This window comes from Toxorhynchites rutilus, chromosome 3 (assembly GCF_029784135.1).
Source record: "Toxorhynchites rutilus septentrionalis strain SRP chromosome 3, ASM2978413v1, whole genome shotgun sequence".
NCBI lineage: Eukaryota > Metazoa > Arthropoda > Insecta > Diptera > Culicidae > Toxorhynchites > Toxorhynchites rutilus.
In genome coordinates this window covers 20319888-20341901 of record NC_073746.1, presented here as the reverse complement: position 1 = coordinate 20341901, position 22014 = coordinate 20319888, and the positions used below count along the sequence as shown (strand labels likewise).

The 22014-nt window shown below is 40.6% G+C and overlaps 1 protein-coding gene across 2 annotated transcripts in view; it reads right to left on the bottom strand.

Moving 5' to 3' along the window:
* Positions 1-8410: 8410 nt before the first annotated feature.
* The window catches only part of LOC129775496 (uncharacterized), a 49475-nt gene continuing 35871 nt past the window's right edge, over positions 8411-22014 (bottom strand). For both annotated transcript variants that reach the window (XM_055780299.1, XM_055780300.1), the window contains 6 exons: positions 20113-20171; positions 18477-19973; positions 11878-12018; positions 11681-11817; positions 11475-11614; positions 8411-11403 (listed from right to left, as the gene is read on the bottom strand). In XM_055780299.1, coding sequence (XP_055636274.1) covers positions 9599-11403; positions 11475-11614; positions 11681-11817; positions 11878-12018; positions 18477-19973; positions 20113-20171 — 3779 coding nt within the window. In that variant the 3' untranslated portion in view covers positions 8411-9598. The remainder of the gene's footprint in view (positions 11404-11474; positions 11615-11680; positions 11818-11877; positions 12019-18476; positions 19974-20112; positions 20172-22014) is intronic.

Below are 22014 nucleotides of genomic sequence, written 5' to 3'. Positions count from 1 at the left end.
AAACAGGAAGTGGGTTATATCTATGGTATAACCGCAATGGTGACGTAGGACTATCGTTGATTTAGTGATCATTTGATTGAAGTTGAATCTGAACTCATTCTGAATGAAAGAGTAAATGAATATTTGGGGGACTTCGAAAACGAGAGCGTTACGTTGGAGGCACAAGGTTTTATGCATCCAATATAGGATACGAAAAACCTTGTTCTGAAGAATAATCTTCAGAAGCTAACCTGCTAACTGTACTTGATTGACAAATCACAAACCCAAATGTATTATATGGATATTTTATGGATAGAAAACATTAAAATAAACTCTTTCGCTTGAATGTAATTTTCAATTCCAAGGGGAACTGGCAGATTATTTTCCAGCAACGATTAGATATTTCCACATTTTCCTCGATACTGGAAGCCCACCAGTGGTTAATACTAACTCGATAACCACCTGTTAATAGCTCTTGATTGAAAAATATTTGGTCACAGTGTTACATGGATAGAAAACATTAAAATAAACTCTTTCACATGAATGTATTTTTAAATTCCCAGAGGAACTGGCAGATTATTTTCCAGCAATGATTAGATCTTTCCGGAACTTTCTCGATGCTGAATGGCATCCAAACGGAATGAATTCCGCGCGTGTATGTGTGTGTAGCGATGTCTTCCCGGGGAGCCGTTTGTGGCATCACTCTCCTCCTGATGGATTCCCTTCTGGCCTAGGGTGCACAAACAGGCTCTTGGTGACACCGTTCATCCGCGCTTTCATGATAAACGAAGAGCTTCACCACAACAGCGACAACATGCTCCAATCGCTGTTCAATTAGAACTGAGTGGATTTCCGAGCGGCGCTCGCTTATATACCGATTGGTGATTTCAATAGCCTGTTTTGAAAGCAATTTTAAGACTATTGAAACAAGTTTTTGGATCAAAAAGTAACAAGTATAGAACGCGTAGACATTTTATCTTTCGAATGAAGTGTTTATCATACCATTTCGTTGAGTTGTTTAGGAGCTATTAACGCTCAAAATCTCGGTCTCCAGCGTAACGCTTTCGTTTTCGAAACTTTGATTTTACACCCCGGTATAGAAATGAAAGACGTAGTCCTACGTCAAAATGGAGAATGTATGTGCTAATGTATGAAAATTGACTCAAACTCATAATCGTACGCTGGTTGAAATCTCTACTCGATTTCGAAGGCGTTGGTCAATTTCCTAATTCCATCATTATTATGGTATCCCTTGTTCATTGCAATTTTTGATTTTTATCGATGGTGTATTGAATTAGAATGTTTACTTGATCATCCTGAAGGAAAATATGAATCAAAGTGTCAACAAAATGGGATGGAATCGAGGATTTAAGTTTTGCCAGGATAATGACCCATAGCTCAATAAATATAAAGTTCGCATATGGTTACATTATAATTACTCAAAAGTTATTGATATTTCTCCACAATCTTCCGACATCAATCCCTGTAAAAACTAAGGCAGTTATCTGTGTTGCAAATTTAGAAAACATTAAATTTCTAACAATAACGATTTTAAAAACCACTTGATGAAAAAATTGATAAATATACCTTCCGAATACAAAAAAAAAATCGTAGATAAATCTAAAGACAGCTAAAGATAATTGCAATGAACAAGGGATCATAAAAATGATGGAATTAGGAAATTGATCAACACCTTCGAAATCGAGTAGAGATGTCAACCAGCGTACGATTATGAGTTTGAGTCAATTTTCATACATTAGCACATACATTCGCCATTTTTAGAGAACTAAAAACCATTATTCTGAAAACAAATAGCAAACCTCTCTCATATGACACTAAAATTTTATCTAAATAGAATGTTCCGAAAGCTTGTTTTCGACTTTCAAAAGAAGGGAAAAGAGATCTGCATGGAGGAGTACGATTACGGATTTGAGTCACTGTACGTGCTCAATATGTGGAGGATTTCAAATAGGCCTTAAACATTCACATGATTGAACAAAAAGGCTTGACTAAAATCATCCAGAAGTGCCTTTAAATTTCTCTCTAGTCAAGTCTAAAAAAGCTTCCGGCTTCCGGAACGACAGATTCGGATTAGGCTTTGAAAACCGTTGAGCTAGCCATCTGAGTTGGGTTATTGAACGAATGCCTCAGTCCGTTTTTTCCGCCCATTCAAAAGACAATTTTCTGACTCCCTTCAAAGACTTTCCATAGGATCTAGGTCGAGGAGATGTTGCACTACCTCTTGTTCCTACTGCTAACTAAAAACTGTCGAAAGTGGTCGTAGCTGTGGTGAAAAATTGGAATTTTCAAGGTCTTGTTCTTGGAATTTAACGCAGCTGTGTTCACGAGGGCCCTTCCTAAACAGCTTTAACAGCCTCTTCGATCCGATGGCTCGTCCATAACTTTCGGTTGCTTTTACAAACGGTAGTGGGCATCTGTTAAGATAAAGAAAGAGGGGATAATCTTCCAAATCCAAATGTTCGTCTTTCCCTTCGATGGAGTGTCCGTCTTACCCGACTCGATTAGTATTTTTTTTTCATCAATATTTCTGGAGTAAAAATGAGAAAACTCACCACTGATTCGATAAACTGGAAGAAATGTAATGGTAAAACATTCAAGTAATGAACCCCAAAAGAAATACTCGCTAACAATAAGAACCTTATTTTCTGCAGACGAAAATTTACATAAAACTGCTCTTTGTAGATTATCTTTTGTTATTATTTACAATTTTAACAGAAGGCCGGCTAGATGTATACAGGAAGTGTCAAAGGTATTAATACCTCCTGGTGATACTTGGTGTCCATCTTTCCCTTCCTTCCCCATAGTTTTTATTTTTAGTATAATTTTGAACTAATGTCACAAGGTGAATTGAGTGGGATTTATTTCAAGGCTCAGTTGAACGTGAATGGAAATTTTAAAACCAAACCGTTCCGTCTGGATTTGTCTCATTCGGTTATTGCATATAAGTACCAGTGAGGGGCAATGACTGAGGAGCGAGAGATTGTTAATCATCCATGAAATATAAAGTTTTTGACTATTGAGAAACTGCAGAAATTTTAACAGGCTAACTCCTTCCAGTACGATTTAATTTTCGAAAAAGCGAACCAAATGCAAACGCTTCGATGGTTCACCCATCGAGTAATTTCACTTTTCTACTGAGCATCATAGCGCCTTGTGAGCCGAGTGAGGCTCAATGTTGTACGAGAAAGGGTTAACGAGTCCAATATGGGGATAAGACTAATCGATTTCCGGTCTGGCCAGGAGAAATTTTGACGTAGGGCTACGTCTTTCATTTCTATACCGGGGTGTAAAATCAAAGTTTCGAAAACGAAAGCGTTACGCCGGAGACCGAGATTTTGAGCGTTAATAGCTCCTAAACAACTGAACGAAATGGTATGATAAACACTTCATTCGAAAGATAAAATGTCTACGCGTTCTATACTTGTTACTTTCTGATCCAAAAACTTGTTTCAATAGTCTTAAAATTGCTTTCAAAACAGGCTATTGAAATCACCAATCGGTATAAAAGCGAGCGCCGCTCGGAAATCCACTCAGTTCAAATTGAACAGCGATTGGAGCATGTTGTCGCTGTTGTGGTGAAGCTCTTCGTTTATCATGAAAGCGCGGATGAACGGTGTCGCCAAGAGACTGTTTGTGCACCTTAGGCCAGAAGGGAATCCATCAGGAGGAGAGTGATGCCACAAACGGTTCCCCGGGAAGATCTCGAAGCAGCCGCTACACACACACATACACGCGCGGAATTCTTTCCATTCGGATGCAATTCAGCATCGAGAAAGATCCAGGAAATAATCTGCCAGTTCCTCTGGGAATTTAAAAATACATTCATGTGAAAGAGTTTATTTGAATGTTTTCTATCCATGTAACACTGTGACCAAATACATTTGGTTTTGTGATTTTTCAATCAATCGCAATTAACAGGATAGCTTCTGAAGATTATTCTTCCCCATCAGTAGGATATTTCCGTATCCAATATTGTATGCGCCCACAATCGATTATTGCTCAGTCGCCGAAAGTTCCGAGCTCAGAGAGTTCATTCCCCTCTAGTTTGCCTTCCAAATTGCCATCGTAAACCACGCCTTCTCTCGATTCAATCACGCACAAAAAGCATACTTAAGCGATATTCTGGTGGTGAGACGCATTAATTTTTCGTGAGGACATCGACAAGACAACATCGGTGCTGAGGGTGCTGGTCGACGAAGGATCGAGATCTGCTCTGAAAATCAAACAGTTTGTTTGAAACTGTGAGGGAGCACAGAGAAGCCGATCCTTCGGGAGAAGAGAAGGTGACCATCGAAGTAACCGCTACACACACACATACACGCACGGAATTCTTTCCGTTTGGATGCCATTCAGCATCGAGAAAGATTCGGAAAATAATCTGCCAGTTCCTCTGGGAATTTAAAAATACATTCATGTGAAAGAGTTTATTTTAATGTTTTCTATCCATGTAACACTGTGACCAAATACATTTGGTTTTGTGATTTTTCAATCAATCGCAATTAACAGGATAGCTTCTGAAAATTATTCTTCCCCATCAGTAGGATATTTCCGTATCCAATATTGGATGCATAAAACCTTGTGCCTCCAACGTAACGCTCTCGTTTTCGAAGTCCCCCAAATATTCATTCATTCAGAATGAATTCAGATTCAACTTCAAACAAATGATCTCTAAATCAACGATAGTCCTACGTCACCCTTGCGGTTATACCATAGATATAACCCACTTCCTGTTTTTTTTTTACGACTTGCACTATGGTCACGCGTATTCTGGAGTTTGTTGCTCAGGATACATTCAAGGCGTAATATTTGGCATAGGAAGCGTTCCGCCGGATTTGCATTTCGTTCAAAACCATTATTACGTCCGAGTTGCCTATTTAATATTCAAGCATCCAGAAAGTCGCCAAGGCTGGACGAGTGCGATGGGCAGGGCATGTTGCAAGATGACAAAACATGAGATTCTACACTGTCGGGCCGGGGTATTTTTGAATCTAAGAAATGAAATTGTGTTTTTACTTGTTCCTTCTACTTCAACCAGTCATTTCCCATTAAAGCAAAGTCGGTATACTTTCTGCGCATATTGTCGTTTCCTTTCAATTTGGAAAGTAAAAGCTTTCATTGACTTTCAATTGATGAAACGAATGGATCTGATGCGAAAGTAGGGCGTGCAAATAGGAGAATATGTTTTCTTTATTGGTTTGTATTTCGTTCGAAATCCCTTATTTTGTTTCTGGCTCCAATCGTACGGTTCAAAGGCTTCTTTCAGACTCCCGTCTGTTGTGTTTCTAAGCATTCACCTCACCGGCCGGTTATTACTCTTTGGGATCGTCCTCAGTCTGGATGTTTCATACTGCCATCGCTCGTACTTATATACACATAAAACAGTGTCATTTAGTGGCTGGTTGGTTTGAGACTTTGAGCTGTATAACAGTCATTTGTCTCTTTCTGGACCCTATTACTCGAAAACCACTTTGTGTTGCACAATAATTGTAGGTAATGATTTCATGTTGACAGTGGTCTCTTTTCATTACCCTGATATCTAATACCAAGGCATCCGCTATCGAAAACCTACAGACAGTATCAAATTAGCCTCTTTAATGGAATCCTTTATCCTTTAAGGAAAAGCGTCTCTTTCGTTCCGTGTGTAGTTTTGTAATACGACCTCTAGGCCACCACTTAAATCGTACCGCTTTCCAAAGTCCGTAACTCGCATGCATTCCGTTAGAATATGCCCCACTGTCAGCCAGGTGCCGCAACAGGTAGGGGGCTCTTCTTTCCTTGCAAGGAAGTTATGAGTCAGCCACGTATGTCTGATAAGAAGACGTGAGAGAATTCGTTGTCCATACATGTTGGCTCTGTCCTTCCACTTGGCGGTTGATGCCTCAACTTTACGGAACTGCAAGCCTATTTCCCGATTCTATTCAGCCTCCCAATTGAGAAGAATGGAATGGTTCGCCCTTCTGATGAGGTTTTTACCAGGTATACTCATACTGGTAATTGAGCATCTCCGCCCTTCATTAGTAAGCCGGTCTTGAATGATATATTTTAGGATATAAAATATGTTAGATTTTACCACCCTCTATTGTTTGAAGGACACTTTTTTTCGGAAGGAAGGAGTTTTCGGACAAATAACCGCGCAATTAGCATTGATGATGTTCTCTAGTGGCAACTTAATGACGAGAGCTTACTAAAGAGAAAATACTAAACTCATTGGGAACTCTAATGCCAATTTTAGCATTGCCATCAAGTATCCCGATGGCGTTTATTAGCAAAGTCGGTACGCTTGCATAGGGTAAGAGATATGTCATTCGAAATCGAATATCGAAATCAACGTTACCAGGACAAGAGTGACCGATAGATGTCCGGAGATGGCACCGCGGGGCACTCCGTTTTCAGCGATTTTCTCGCAAGAGAGGCCATCTCCAACTGCTACTTTGAAAGTTCTATCGGTTAGAAAGCCGGCAAGGAATGCCATTATTCTTCCCCCAAAACCTCAGTTCGCAAGCGTTGGCAAAATATGGCGCCTCCACGGTTGGTCGTAAGATTTAGTCATGTCCAAGAGAGCACAGGTGCTAACATGTGAGGGCTTGAAATGCTTATTAAGGCATACTTCAAGTTCTACTAGCTAGCTTTCGACTCCCCTACCAGAGCAGAATCCAAATTGCCCATGCAGTCAGATAACGTCATGAGTCTATAGGTACTGACACTAGATGTATCCTCTTTAGACTTATGAATGGCGAACCCAGTCTCCCACACTTTAGGAATGGTACCGCGCATCCATATATCATTGAATACTCGCAGATACAAGCATTCAGTCGCGATTGGGAGGCACTTTAGCATGCAATAACCTATATCATCTACACACCACATGCCTGTCTCATCACTCTGCTGAGTACCCAATTTAAGTTCGGATAGATTATAGACCTCGTTGTACCTGTCCGAGTTGTGTGTTGGGAAGTCGAGAGGAAACCTTTCACATTCCTCCTTGCGTGGAATAAAAACGCAAACATTCAAGGCGATCATTTCTGCTAGAATTTCATTAATTTCATTGCTAATAGTACTATCGTTTACCAGCTTGATGGACTCTTGGAAAGTATTACCATTAGTGGTTTTCGGGGAACGGTTTTGCTATTTGGACGTTATGCTGTTAATTCCAATTTCTAAGGGTGAGAATAATATGAATATGAATAATACTTGCTAAAACCGTTTGTTACTCAGCTATCTAGTGAGATTCAAAAATTTACCAAAAGCAAACATTCTTCGGATAACACGAAATCCTTGATCTTACAAGTCCAGCCTTGGCGACTTCCTGGATGCTGGGTTCGCCGTAGAGTTGCACTAGTTCGTGGTTCATTCTCCTTCTCCATACTCCGTTTTCCTGTACACCACCGTATATTGTTCTGAGCACTCGGCGTTCGAAAACACCAAGTGCTTGTGAGTACTCTTCGAGCATTGTTTATGCTTCGTACGGGGTCGGAGGACTAGTAGAAAATCGTGCCCCGCATGTTGAAGCCGCTCTCCACATAACACCTTCCAGCGCCAAGTTGAAGAGCAGCCAGGAGAGTCCATCGCTTTGTCGAAGTCCCCTGTGAGTCTCAGACGATTCCCTCAGATCACCTGAGATCCGCACACCGTTCATCGTTACCTGAATCAGTCTTGTCAGCTTTCGAGGAAAGCCGTGTTCGTCCATGATCCTCCATAGTGGTCTTCGGTCGATTGTATCACATGCGGCCTTTAAATCGGACGAAGATGTGGTGCGTAGGAACTTGATACTCGCGACACTTTTAGAGAATCTGCCGCATTGTAAAAATTTGATCCGTCGTTGAGCAGCCGGGCATGTATCCGGCCTGATAACTTCCCACAAATCTTCTTACTATTGGCGATAGACGGCGGAAGAGGATCTGAGACAGAATTTTGTAGGCACCATTCAGGATTGTGATGGGACGATGGGGCAGATTACCCCATCCTTCCACTCCTTCGGTAGCTATGCTGTGTCCCAGATCCTAACTCTCAAAATTATCATTAACATGTTCTCAATATATGCATAGAAAAAAAACCTCTTTTTTTCTTACACCATGAATACCGTAAACAGTATTTTATTGTATTTCTCTCTTAAAATATACATATGTAATCAATTGGATAGAGATAAATTCTTAATCATTCATATATAATAAAATATACATACGACGCTGCATCTAAACCTCTACGTTGGATGTGTTTGATATAAATAATATTTTATAAAAATAATATAAAACGGAAGAGCTACTCCAATTAGTTCAGAACTAGGACAACACATTCGTGCCGTCGACATTTGCGGGGATGTTTCGGATGATAAGAAGAAGCGCAATCGATAAGATTTGCTGGGGGGAACCGCTCACAATCAACGCAAAAAAAAACCAATAATACGCGTAAGGACAATGTATAAAAGCCGGGAACCTGCCAGCATATTATTGGGCGAATAAGATACTAACAACAGCTTTATAATGCGCGCGCGTGGAGATATAACTTAATAACTCTAGTGCGATAGAATGTGACGACGAACAAAGTGTTAGCGATTATCGAAAGATCATCTATGCAGATGTTTAACTAAAGTTCTCGCTTGCCGATCTCTTCGAATTCTTCCAAGCCTACCATTCATTCAAGTTTACTTTATATGCACACATACTTATATACTCATTCTTTGTTCAAAAAAAAGAAATATATAGCCGACTCAACAAATCGTCAACAAGGAAAATTAACATTCTCTATATGTTGTGTTGCTCACACGTTCTCGTGTCCTAGCGCGTGCGTGTGTTCTCATGTGATTTTTGTTTTTCTTTTGTTAATTTGTATGCTCCTGAATCTAATTTTGTTTTGTTTTCAAACTTATTTCCTATAATTAGTTTCTGTTCTTAGTTGCTATATAGTTGCAGCAATCGTTCTACATCACACATTCCTGAAGTGGACTCATAACATGGTTCAACTTTGTGTTGCTTTCTTCCTTTCGCGCGTTTGTGTGTGTATGTATGTGTGTACAACAAATTGGATGATGTGTAAAAACAAGTGTTTTCTGTGGTGTGGTTGTGTGCATATGTGTATGTGTGCGTGTGCGGATGTGAATGAGTGGACCATATCTCTATACATAGAATAATTTTAGCAGGAAGTTTTGAAGCTCCCGTGTTTTTGTAGCTTTTCTTTTCTAAAAAAAAGGAGATCGTGAATTAAGAAATGAGAGCATATTCACTGTGTTTATATGCCGCTTTTGTGGAGTAATGGCAGTGTGATTTTTTTACAGTAAGGTGATTGTGGCTAGGGGCGGATATTGGGGACGAAAAAGTGAGAGCCTTTCTCCAGGGAAAAAAGAATGCATTTGTTTTTCTCCATACAAAAAAACGACTTATTTTAGAGACCAAGTCTTACATGGATCACAAAAGTTTTCCGCCACTAGCGACCGAAAATAAAAAGGATACCAGTTCCCGTAGATTTTCTAAAATAAAATGATTAAGTAAACATTCAACACAAAGAAACGAAGGAACATTTTGGGGAGAACTGTTCCTAAGAAATAGGAAAGTTTGTGGCACAGAAAATAAAGTTAATTAGCACAAAGAATGGGAAGAAAACTTTAAAAATTGTTGGAACTTCGATTCGGTGTGCTCTCCATACTAGCCATAATCGAGCTCAACAGATCACTGGATGCTTTGGAGGGTGTTGTGCTGGTGTTTTTGGATGATGCAGATGAAGGGTGACTTGGGGTGGATTGTTTTTGCTGGTGATTACTGTTACTGCTACTACTGCTGCTGTTCGTGTGAATATTTGCTGTCGATACTTGAATACTTTTCTTCACCTTTGGCGTCGATGAATGATGATGTTCGATGCTTTTGTGGTTGTACGTTTCGGTTGCTGGTTCAACTGCAGGAGCAGGTGGTGCTGGCGCAGGAGATGTTGGTGGCAACGGGGGCAATGGTGGTGCCTCGACAGGGGGCAGAGGTGGAGGTGGCGGGGGAAGGCTTTGTGCAAAGGAAATCGATTCCGCAATATTTACAGAGGACTTGGTGTTGTCACAGTGAACTTCTGATACCGCCCTGAGGTGCTGATCATCGTCTACAATGGTTGTGGTGATGATTTCCTCTTCCGGTTTCAGAAGCAAGAGCGTTTCGGTGCTGATCTCATCACCTTCGGGCGAAATGGTTGTCTCCATCGCAACGGTAAGCTTGGCTTCGTCGTTACTATTTATCACAGACTCGTAATTGCTATTGCTGTTGCTGAGTGCTGCTGGGTTTGTATCATCTACGATGGCTTGGCCATCAACAATCACATTGCTGTTGCCAGCGGGAGCTTCTGAAACATTCTCTATTTCGACCTCCGTTGCGACGGGCGGAATCGCTGCGACTAACCCGAAGATTAATTCCTTCTCCCTCGTTACACTCGATGTCGATTCTCGCCTACTACTACTGCTACTGTTCGGATGCCGATCTGACGAGGACGAAGAGTGAGACATCTTCCTGTCCCGCTTGTCGCGATGGTGCTTGGAGGATGATGAACTGGATGATTTACTAGAAGAGGAATGAAGTTTGTAGTGCTGATGACGATCTTTATCTCTTTCTTTATCCCTTTCTCTGTTTCGATCAGGATCTCGTTCTTTCTCCCTAACCCTATCGCGATCTCGATGCTTCTCCCGATCCTTATCCTTATCTCGTTCTCCATTAGAGCGATGTTTGTCCTTGCTGCTGCTTCTACTACTACTGCTGTGAGGCTTATGGGACGAAGAGGAGGTTGAAGAGGACGAGTGCTTATGACTGGAACTACTTTTCTTCTCCTTCTTCAACGGGAGTTCATCCCTAATTAGTTTTCTCATATCAATCTTGGCCTCGGCGTTTTGCTTCTCCGCAGCAATTTCCTCCACTTTCTTCTCGTCCTTCGTATTCGGAGTGGCGTTCAGCTCCTTCTTTTCGGACTTCTTTGGTTTGCCATCGTGTGTCCGCTTGATGGGGGTTTGTTTCTTCTCCTCCGCCGAGATCGGGTGCGGCAAAATAGTTTGCTTTTCTTTGTAGTGGGGCGGATCGACCTCGTATCCATTAGCGATTTCCTGGACAATCTCCTGATCCGGATAGTACTGCTTTAGCCGCAGATGCCACGCTATACTTGTCACTGCGGTCACTGTTCGGAACTGATGGATGATGTTTCGTGGCAAAAAGTAGATATCGTTATCGTACAGCGATATCCGAGAGTACTTGATACCCTCTCGCCTCAGCTGATTCAGCTTCGCATCCTCCACCCATTGGACACACTGCGAGATCGGAGGCTCGTGCAGGTCCAACTGTAGTTTTTCCACCAGATGGGGGAAACAGTGCGCATCGAATGCGACCACATCCTTCGTGATGCGATTAAACTCATCTGGGATGTTACAGCGAACTGCTTTGAGTACACCTGTGAACAAACATTAAATTGAGTGTTGTGGCAGATAAACATAGACGGAAAATCATTAAATGGAAACCTACCGACAGCAGCTGTCGTCATCCGGTCATGGCCGTGTCCAACGTGATCGGCGTGTGCTTTGGTGCGGTCTTCAATCATCGTCTCACGTGCTTCCGATAATCGTGGCAAATATTGTAAATTCCTCAACTCATTTATGCGTGTCCTGAGAAATAAAGCAAGTCAGATACAGTTCAATGAATCAAAATCACACAATGGTACAAATGCTCACCTTTGTCTCTTCATAGGCGTTTTGTTAATTTCCGCCGTCGGCACAAGCTGTTCTCCGGGCCTAATCCATAGGATGGGACCGTCGTTCGACAGTCGCGGGTCCATTTGCACAATTGACAGCTCTCCCCACGGCATTGCCTGCGGATGCGAAATGGTCAATATTCAATCTAAATGGACATCATCTCACTCAGAACATACCTTATTGAGGAATGGGTTTTCTTCAAGCCGCTTCAGTAAATCTGGGAAGTAGCCACCGACCTCCTCGTGAACTTTGCCCACCAGGCTAATCTGATGAAGCGGACCGTAGCGAACTGTCCCCTGCGAGTAGTTCTTGACGACCTTCAAGTGGAATGGAGAATTCAAGTAAATTTTAGCACAGTAGTTCATGTTGGAAAATTCTGCAATTCTGATTGGCATCGGTAACTTTAAAGTTAAAAATAACACCAAATTTACGGTTTCCCAGAACCTAAGTTTATGAATGTACGAAAACGATAAGGCGATTCAGCTCTGAAGCCTATTTTTATATCTTCTTCTTCTTCAATGGCACTAACGTTCCTAGAGGAACTTCGCTGTCTCAACGTAGCGTCATTTTTATTAGCGTCAATAACACGCCTTGCAATGCATTCTGAGTGGCAAGCTCTAGAATACGCATGATCACAGTGCAAGTCGGAGGAAATTTCTTTGACGAAAAATTCCCCCGACCAGAACGGGAATCAAACCTGAACACCCGGCATGTTAGTTATGACGCTAACCAATCGGCCACGGGAGCACATTATTTTTATATCTACGAAGGACAAAAAGTACCTTTTGAAGCCTTTTCAGTGTCAACGCCGATATAAATGCACTTATTTTGACGTAGGACTGCGCCTTTCATTTCTGTACTGTGGTGTAAGTTTAACGCCTTACAAACAAGAGCGTTCAGTCTGGGGTACAAAGTTTTGAGCGTTAATACCTCTTTGCCAGCTGAGGAAGCAGTATGACAATCATCGATAGCTTTCGGGATGGTACATTTTGAAATAGATTTATGCAGTCAGCTTTGCCCGTGGAACGTAAGCTTTACGGGATAATAAGTACAGGAATCATTGACGCAAGTCTCAAGAAAAATATTGTCAAGCAGAGATAAGTTGTAAATCAGGTCTATTGAACATCGCTACACAATTATTGATAAAGATAGAAAGAATAACATCACGATTAGGTGCTTTCTACGCAGACTAGCTGCTGACAGAGACGAATCAGTCTACGGTTGAAAGTCTCTTAAATAAAGACAAAAAAAGACTAGGTACTTTTTGACATCTTGAGATGACATTTTTGAGATGGCGAAGTTCCTCTAGGAACGTTAGTGCCATTTAAGAAGAAGAAGTAAAGTTTTTTTTAGCGATTCATTCCCCTCGAGCAGGGGTCTCAAAGGGGTCGACATAAATGAAAATTGATTTTGGTGGTCGACCCTTATTCATCAACACATATTTTTAACAAGTAATTAACAATATTTTAGTAGAAAGTATATTGTTGTAATTTGTTATAATAACTAGCTGACCCGGCAAACGTTGTTCGGCCATAAAATAATTTCTAGTGAATGTGAATGTGGGGTGCACCCGTGGCCGAGTGGTTAGCGTCTCACATTATCATGCCGGGTGTTCGGGTTCGATTCCCGTTCTGGCCGGAGGATTTTTCGTCAAAGAAATTTCCTCCGACTTGCACTGTGATCACGCGTATTCTAGAGCTTGCCCCTCGGAATACATTCAAGGCGTGTTATTTGGCTTAAGAAATCTCAACTAAGTATTAATGAATGACGCTAGTTAATGCATATGTTGAGACGGCAAAAGTTCCACAGGGAACGTTAACGCCATTCAAGAAGAAGAAGAATGTGAATGTGAATGTTGGTTGTTGAATAAAAAATATCTTATTTATTGTAAGTGTGTCAAAATGTATTAATAATCTACACATACGTGACACGTTCGTGACTTATGTGTTCATACTTGTGTAAAGTAGACAAATTAAATAAAGAAAATATATAAATATAAATTTCGTTGTTGCAAATGTGTTGTTCTTCATCGAACCACAGCACTTAACATTAATATGAACATTCAATGTTTTGCTCAACTGACGCGAATATGGCACCGCCGAAGGTTTTCCATGTCAATGTCTGCGTTGTTATTTTTTATGAATGATTATCTGTCATTATCAGTATTTCTTCGTTGATATATTGCGGTCGTGTCGTTGGTGAAATCTTTAAGAAAGTGCAGTGTACATTTTCCATCTGCCATGCAAGTCTATAAAAGTTTAAGATCACCGCGCGGCCATGAACCATGTCTGTGGTACTACTATCGAGCAATAACCCATATTTCGTCATAAGCAGATCCAGAAACAAATTTAAGTTGTTGAAACTTGAATGAAAATGTTTGTTCGATGTGTCTTAAATACTAACTTAACTATTTTTCTATAAATCTCCTTGCATTTTAGCAAAGTATTATCCAGAATATAACTAAATATCAGAGACAATGTTCGTTCAAGTTTTTTCTCTACTTGCAGTTATATTTCTTGTGTTTTATTTATATTACTTGTGTTATATTTCATTTAAAATTTTTGTTTTAAAGCGTGTTTATTTCACTCGAAAATTCATAACAATTTACGCTTCACAGAAATGAAACACGAAGCTTAATGACATCTATATCGCCTTGCGTTCCAAGGTCGAATGACATGTGCACGACTCGTCGAAGTCGAACGGATGACAGAATGCAATATTGCAATCGTATTAATAATCGATTGCAACATCGATCGTACTTCAGAGTATGGGTTAGTAGTTGATCAATAGACGCATCTGGAATTTTTGAGGAAATCACACTATCGATTTCCTCAGGGCGTATTTTGTCGACTATTCAAATTAAAAATGTGCATATGAGGTAATCCTTGATTTTCCCATTCCAACGAATACATCCAGCAAGGTGTGGGAACGGATACGTGAATGTTGTAACGAGGCTCATTCTTTATTTCATTTTTTTTTGTTTGAACAAACGTGCTGTAATATCATGACAATGCATGCGTTTAGGCCTGGCATCAACAAAGGCTGTGTCTTCGTTGCTCATGATAGCGTCTCGCAAGTGAGTGTATTTTTGCTCACACCCCTTCTGATTGTCTAGAATCGCAGTCGTTCGCTCTCTACTTCGCCAGTTCGCCAGTCATTCTACTTTGAGGTGGTGAACATTAGGAATATAAGTATCATTGAAGAAGAAGATGGAAAGCGTCGTTGGAACGGTGGGTGTCAACGATGAACTCCAGATTATTGTTTCTTCTTCGAATCACAATTTCTCGCGTCGCTGTGCAGTCGCCTAATATGACTCCAGTAATGTCTTCAATAACATACGCATTGAATGTATACACGAGATCTTCAGTCGGTGTTTTATTAGGATTGATGACAATAACGTGATTGTCACCTTGCAAACCGAGCTCATCTATGAAGAGTTTAAATCAATTATTATGTTTACTCAAAAAGTCTTCCAGCTCGCCGGCAATACGCATGGCTTTAGCCAAATTGAGATTATTGGCGCATGTGTTGATGAAAGTTCGATGAGGCGAACTTAGCGCTATCCGTCATTTAACAACGTAAATTAATTCGTTGTCTTTGAAAAACGAACGACGGGTCGATTATTTGTATTTTATTTATACCAAAATACTAAAATTGCGTTTAAAAATAGGACATTTGAGGTTATATGTACTTTTATGCCAAATTTAAGAAAAAATAGAAATTAAAATTGTTTTGAATTTTTTTCTACATAGGGCCACCCTAATTGGTATCAAACATACGGTAATCGGTACCCTAGCGGTATCATATATAGTTAACGTCCTATTCTCATGCCTGCCAAGTTTTCTGTGCATGATTTCATGAAAATCGGTTGTTCCGTTTCGGAGGAGTTCGACCACGTACATCGTGATACGAGATTTTTATATATATACTAGCTAACCCGGCAAACTTCGTCCCGCCCATTTACTTGATTAATTCTCGAGTAATGCAGAAATTTGTGTTTTATTTGTATGGCAGCCACCCCTAAGAGAGGGGGAGGGGTATCTAACCACCATAGAAACATTCATTGCACCCTAAAGTTTCCATATGCCTGATTTGGTTTAATTTGCTTGATTAATTCTCGGGTAATGCAAAAATTTGTGTTTCATTTGTACGGCAGCCCCCTCTAAGAGAGGGGGAAGGAGTATCTTAACACCATAGAAACATTTATTGCATCCTAAAACCTCCACATGCCAAATTTGGTTTCATTTGCTTGATTAATTCTCGAGTAATGCAGAAATTTGTGTTTCATTTGTATGGCAGCCCCCCCTTTGAGTGGGGGAAGGACTGTCTAACCATCATAGAAACATTTATTGCACCCTAAAACTTTCACATGCCAACTTTGGTTTCGTTTGATTGATTAATTTCCGAGTAATGCAACAAATTGTGTACATTTGTATGGCAGCCCCCTCTAAGAGAGGGGGAAGGAATATCTTATCACCATAGAAACATTTATTGCATCCTAAAACCTCCACATGCCAAATTTGGTTTCATTTGCTTGATTAATTCTCGAGTAATGCAGAAATTTGTGTTTCATTTGTATGGCAGCCCCCTCTAAGAGAGGGGGAAGGAGTATCTTATCACCATAGAAACATTTATTGCATCTTAAAACCTCCACATGCCAAATTTGGTTTCGTTTGCTTGGTTAATTTCCGAGTAATGCAGAAATTTGTGTTTCATTTGTATGGCAGCCCCCCCTTAGAGAGAGGGGAGGGGTCTCAAAATATCACGAAAACCTTCCCCGGCCCCAAAAACCCCTACATACCAATTTTCATGTCGATCGGTTCAGTAGTTTCCGAGTCTATAAGAATCAGACAGACAGACAGACATCACTCCATTTTTATATATATAGATAGATAGAGATTAATAATTACACTTGATATTTACAGAATTCATATGATTTTATACGTTGTGTTCTGGGTCGAATGGACTTCATTCCGCATGCAGATCAATACTTTTATTACACTTCGTGTCATTTCGTGAATGTGTCAGTAACACAATTATTTCAAAAAGTTGTACTTATTTTCGAACTTAAAGAAGTGTGAAATCGTACGAGGAACGTTTGTCAGCTAGCGCGATTCGGGAATAAAGTCTTGCTGTAGACGAATAAGAAGAATTGAGCTCTATGGATAACCATTTCGAAAGGCGATAAAAAAAACTAAAGCTATTTCAATGGACCATTTTTTTCTAAATCCTACGTTTATTAAGCCTTCTACAGAAATCCTTCGATGCCCTTATCAGTTGATTTGCAGTAGCTATAGGAACACAGTCAAGCAATTACGCTCGATGCTTTGTACTGCCATCTCTACCCCGTAGAGAAGTAACCGAACCGACATTTACAACATTCTCTACCTGCTGAAGAAAAGACGAGAACGTCGAACGGAAGCCTAGTTATGACAAAGTGCAGCAGAAGCTGAAAGGGAAAACCGAGATCCGGAAGACTAAGACATCGAGCCGGGAAGTCGGAGCAACCGGCCAAACGGGGCTAAAATAGATATCGTTTGAGCGAGAACTAAGTAACATCAAAACAATAGAACCTCCACGTTGCGGTACCGCGGTACCGCGTACAAAAAAAGCGTAATTGTGAAATCCGCGCAAAAAAACCGCGTAAAAAACTTGGGTGTACTCTAAATATGATAGAAAGTTAGAATAAACTATTGTTAAAAACGGATCGTGTCGCTCGCTGGTGAGCAATTCACATATCGGAATCTAAATAAAATTAATCATTACTGAAATAAAATCTGAATAATTAAAACAAGTGTCCGAAGTGAATCATTTGGATAACGCGCGATCAGATATTTTCATGCGGAAGTGTCCGGCTGTAACTGAGCAACAAGAAATCACCTAGAAGGAGCGACTGAAAAGATTGTGTAAAACATCTTTCTGGCGAAGCGTATGTGGTGGTCATAATGAATGACGGGTACTACTGAGATATTGAATGCGCTTCTGCGGCTGACAATCAACGAGAAGCGAATGTGCAAGCTGAAATTTTGTCCATTGGAGCTTGTGGTGAACGCGGAGATATACAGTATGAAGTTCCTGACGGAAGTTGCCGCCTTCATCAAGCACTATCACGGAGAGGAGATCGGGTCTTTTCGCCGGACCTGGCCTCGGCCCATTATATCGTAAGATCACTGGAGTAGATGGACCGACTGAAGATAAATGTTGTACCGCCAGCCCTCCCAACGTCCCCCAGAGGTGACCGAAATTTTTGGACAAACCTCAGACAGACGATCTACTCCAATAATTCCATGGCCAAAACGGAAAAGCTGAAGAACATGACGACCTTGACCGTTCCATCGGCCATGATTAAGGTTTCGGCCAATTGCCGTAAGACCACCGGTTTTTTATGTTTGTAGTTTTTTTCCATCGTCATATGAAATTAGTCTACATTTTGAGGATTCTTAAAGTGAAATAGAAAAAAATGAGAAAATTATCGGGAGGAGTCCCACAATCGTGTGTCCTTTGTCCTAAAATCTGTCCTATTGAACTGATTGAACGTTGTTTTGAAGAACGGATTTAGGATTAAGTATAGCAAACCTTCTGAATAATAAATGAAGTGAAGTTCAACTGAGTACTAACAGACTTTTATTAGCTCATTGTTCCCAGCTGTTCGAAATTATTTGTTTAATCTTCCGAAAAGCTGGATAAGAATGAGTTAATCAAGTCATTCAAGTCAATCTAGAATATAGAGTCATTCAAAAACAACACCAATCATTTACATTTTGTCTAATCGTACCTGTTCGTTGTACTGACTCATCGTGCATGTTTCGATGTCGGAGTTTCTTCCGAGTACACCCGCCTTCACCGTCAGGTTGGCATAGTTCTCCGCCATATGTTCCAGCAGATCGGGCAGATAAGTTGCCGCGTTGTGTACTATTCCCATCACATGATCGGCATAGCCGTCTTCGTCTTCCGCGAAGCACACCTCGAAAAACTCGTTCACCAGTTCCTCCATCTCGCTCTCCGAGAGTACATTAATCTCATCTTGGTACATATGCACAACGGACGCCCCTCCGTTGGGATGCACCTCGATGCGCATGAATCGGCCATATTTCCTATTCTGTAATCCCTTGCGATGACAATTCATGTCCCTGTTCACCGTTGCTACCCTCGAGCACGGTTCCGCCGGCGAAACGGGCGATAGTGGATGTTCGATCTTCTCGCGTTTGCACTGAATTCCGATGTTGGCTCGTTTGATTTTGGACCGTTTGTAACAGCGGGAACACTCCCGACTGCTACTCTTATGCACCGAACTCGATGAAGATGAGCTTGGTAGTTTGGTGTTATCTGTTTGGGACGAAGATTTGTGACCATGGTGACTGTGATGATCGTGAGATGAACTTTTTTCCACTGAAGGCTCCTGCTTTATGTGCAGTGACGGTGGCGTAGTTATCGTTGCTGTTGTAGACGAGGTACTGCTTGGGACTGCTGGGGCAATCATTGTTGTGCCTCCATTAACCAGCTTCTCTTGGGTTGCTCCGACGTCGGCCAAGATCTCTTTCTTCACGACCACGGATTTGTCGTCTAGATTCTTGGGGGATTCTATTTTTATCAAAATATTAGAATTTTTATTACTAGTTAAGTTAGTTGTACTGCTGGTAGCACTGCTACTGCTATTGATAGTGCTGTTACAGATGTTAATTGGACCGTTATTGGTATCACCGAACGTCAGTGACCTCGCCACATCGTCCCGCGTTTTGTCTGGTTTCAACGGCTTGTATTCTTTTTTAATGAACACGTCCTGCTTTTTGATAGAACTGTTCTCGCTGTTACTCCGCTCTAAATTCAACAATAAATTGATAGGCGAAATTGGGGTTCCTCCAGTTGCAGCCACAGTGGCCACAGCTGCAGCGGCCGCTGCAGCCGCCGTTACAGGTGTCGATAAACTACCGCCACCCAGCAGCAACGCTGTCGTCGCACCCCCGCCACCAGAAGAGGGTGGCGATTGTTGAGACACCACAATGTTGCTGTTGTTGATGCTACTGCTGGTGGTTGTAGTGGTGGTTTCTATTGTGAGTTCTTGTTTTATCTGAACCGGAAAATCAACGGTCGGAAGGACGACTTTGTCCAATTTTTCCTGTTTATGTCGCGAATGATGTTGATTTTCCTTGTCCTGACACGACACTTTGGTGGATGATTTGTCCTTCGAAGGCGTGCTATGGCTTGTGATGGTGGATGAACCGCCACTTCCGCTTACGCCACGATCGCCCGAATGTCGGCGTTTCTTGTGTTCCTGAAATGAAGAGATCATGGGTTGGTATCAAATGTATGAACATGTTTCGTTCAAAACAAATAAAATGACGTATCTAACGGTAATGCTACCCTATTGTTTCAGTTGTGGTTGATTGTAAAGTGCTTAGAATCATGCTTACCCTGTCACGTTCTCTGTCTTTATCTTTATTTTTCTTCTTTTTGCGGCTTCGCGATGATTCTAGAATGAAAACAAGAACTTTATTAAATCTCAGTTCGTAAGTAAATTATTAGGAAATAACATCAAGTTTGGAATATAGATAATTCACTAAAAATTGTTTGATCTATACTATTAAGAATCATTTAAAAATAACTTTTTGTAGCGGAGTAATAAAATCAGTGCAATTCCAATTTTGGGACAATTATCCAATATGTGCCATTTTGCGTCTATGTATCGAATCACTTCGAAGGATTTTCGAAGTGGATGAGGTTGGAAAATAAAACAAAATTTCGCCCACTAAAAGAACGCTTCTACAACGCAATCTCTAAACTATTCGTAAGCCAGAGCAAATCACGAAAATCTTTCTGTCCAAACAAAATTTCAAATGATCCACCAGCATGATATAACTTTCCCACGGGAGCCACATCATTCTGTATTTATCATCTCCAATAGAATTGCCAATTTTATACATTGAATTCCGTTCGCACTGATGTTGATTGCTTAACACACTTGTCTTATCTTATCGATCGTATGTCAGGTGAAGTATCGTCGAGAGCTCGGGATTGATTGCTGTTTTCAGAGTAGATCTTCTTTTCTATTAAATTTAGAGTTAATCGTTGAAAAGGATTTGGGATTTGGATGGGTTTCTTTCCTTTCTTTACAATTTTTAGACGCTATTCAGTGTATACCACACAGTTGATATTATCCAAATCAAGGAAGGGAAACAAATATGTAACCGCCTGGGCCACTTTATGTCTAGATCAATTGATTTTCGTGTGTTCGAACATAGTTTCCGGGTTAAAAGAGGCGTTAGAGTACAACATATTCCAAGACGGATGTGAAGAAGGTATTTTTTCAACGGGAAGAGCTGCATTTTTCGATAGAAAATTGAAAATGAAAATTTTACCGATATTGTTTGGATCGTAGGATCGTATGAAATTCTATTTTGCTAAGAGATACTGAAAAACTACCTGGATATTCAATAAGTTCAGTTTTTCAGTGACGCTCTAGACAGTGAGCAACCAACAGTACGTATTAATTCTGAGAATTAGTTTGAAAATCTGCTCAAATTGGCGCTTTATTTGTTTCGCGAGACGTTCGCACCCCTCACTCAGTGAAAGCATTCATTTATCGGCCCTTGTCAGTGTTACCAAATGTTTGCACTAAAGAGTTTCGTTCTTAAATTTCATTAATTTTTATTTCTCGTTGGCTATAACTTCGTGGTTCTACGTTAACAATACGGTCGTGGCTTGGTGACCACCCTTCTTTTTACGTGGCCCACGACACCATGACTTAAATACACCGTCAAAAATCCTACTCGAAACTGAATTTAATATCAAAAATATTTAAAACTCGAAACCTACGATATTTTCGAAAATATTTTCAATAGAAACTCTTTCATTGAACACTGTTTAGCGTATATCGGGCTCACCAAAACGAAGATGATTTTTTTTTAAATTTATTAACTCTTTGTGGTCGTATGTCTACTCCACGGCAAGGACTTATACTAGATGCATTATTCAACCATGTACTAGTTTACACGTTTTTTAAACGAATTTTAATGTCTAGTGAACCTGTTCACGAATTAATACGGAGCTTCCTTGAATGATAGATAACAGTACTCAGTTGAAACAAAAAAAATATTAGCGTGGAAAGATAAGAGGATCTCTTTCAAGTGAAATTAAATTAGAGAGTTGAATGTCAATACTTTGCGAAATCGTACCCATTTAAGAAAAATAATATAAAAGTGGAACTAGTGAATGGAGTAGGAGTAGGAGGAAGAATAACTGTCGACGGATACCCCCGCAAGGAATGAGTAGAAGGCTGTTGGCCTTATAACAAGGAGTTGTTCACAAAATCCCAG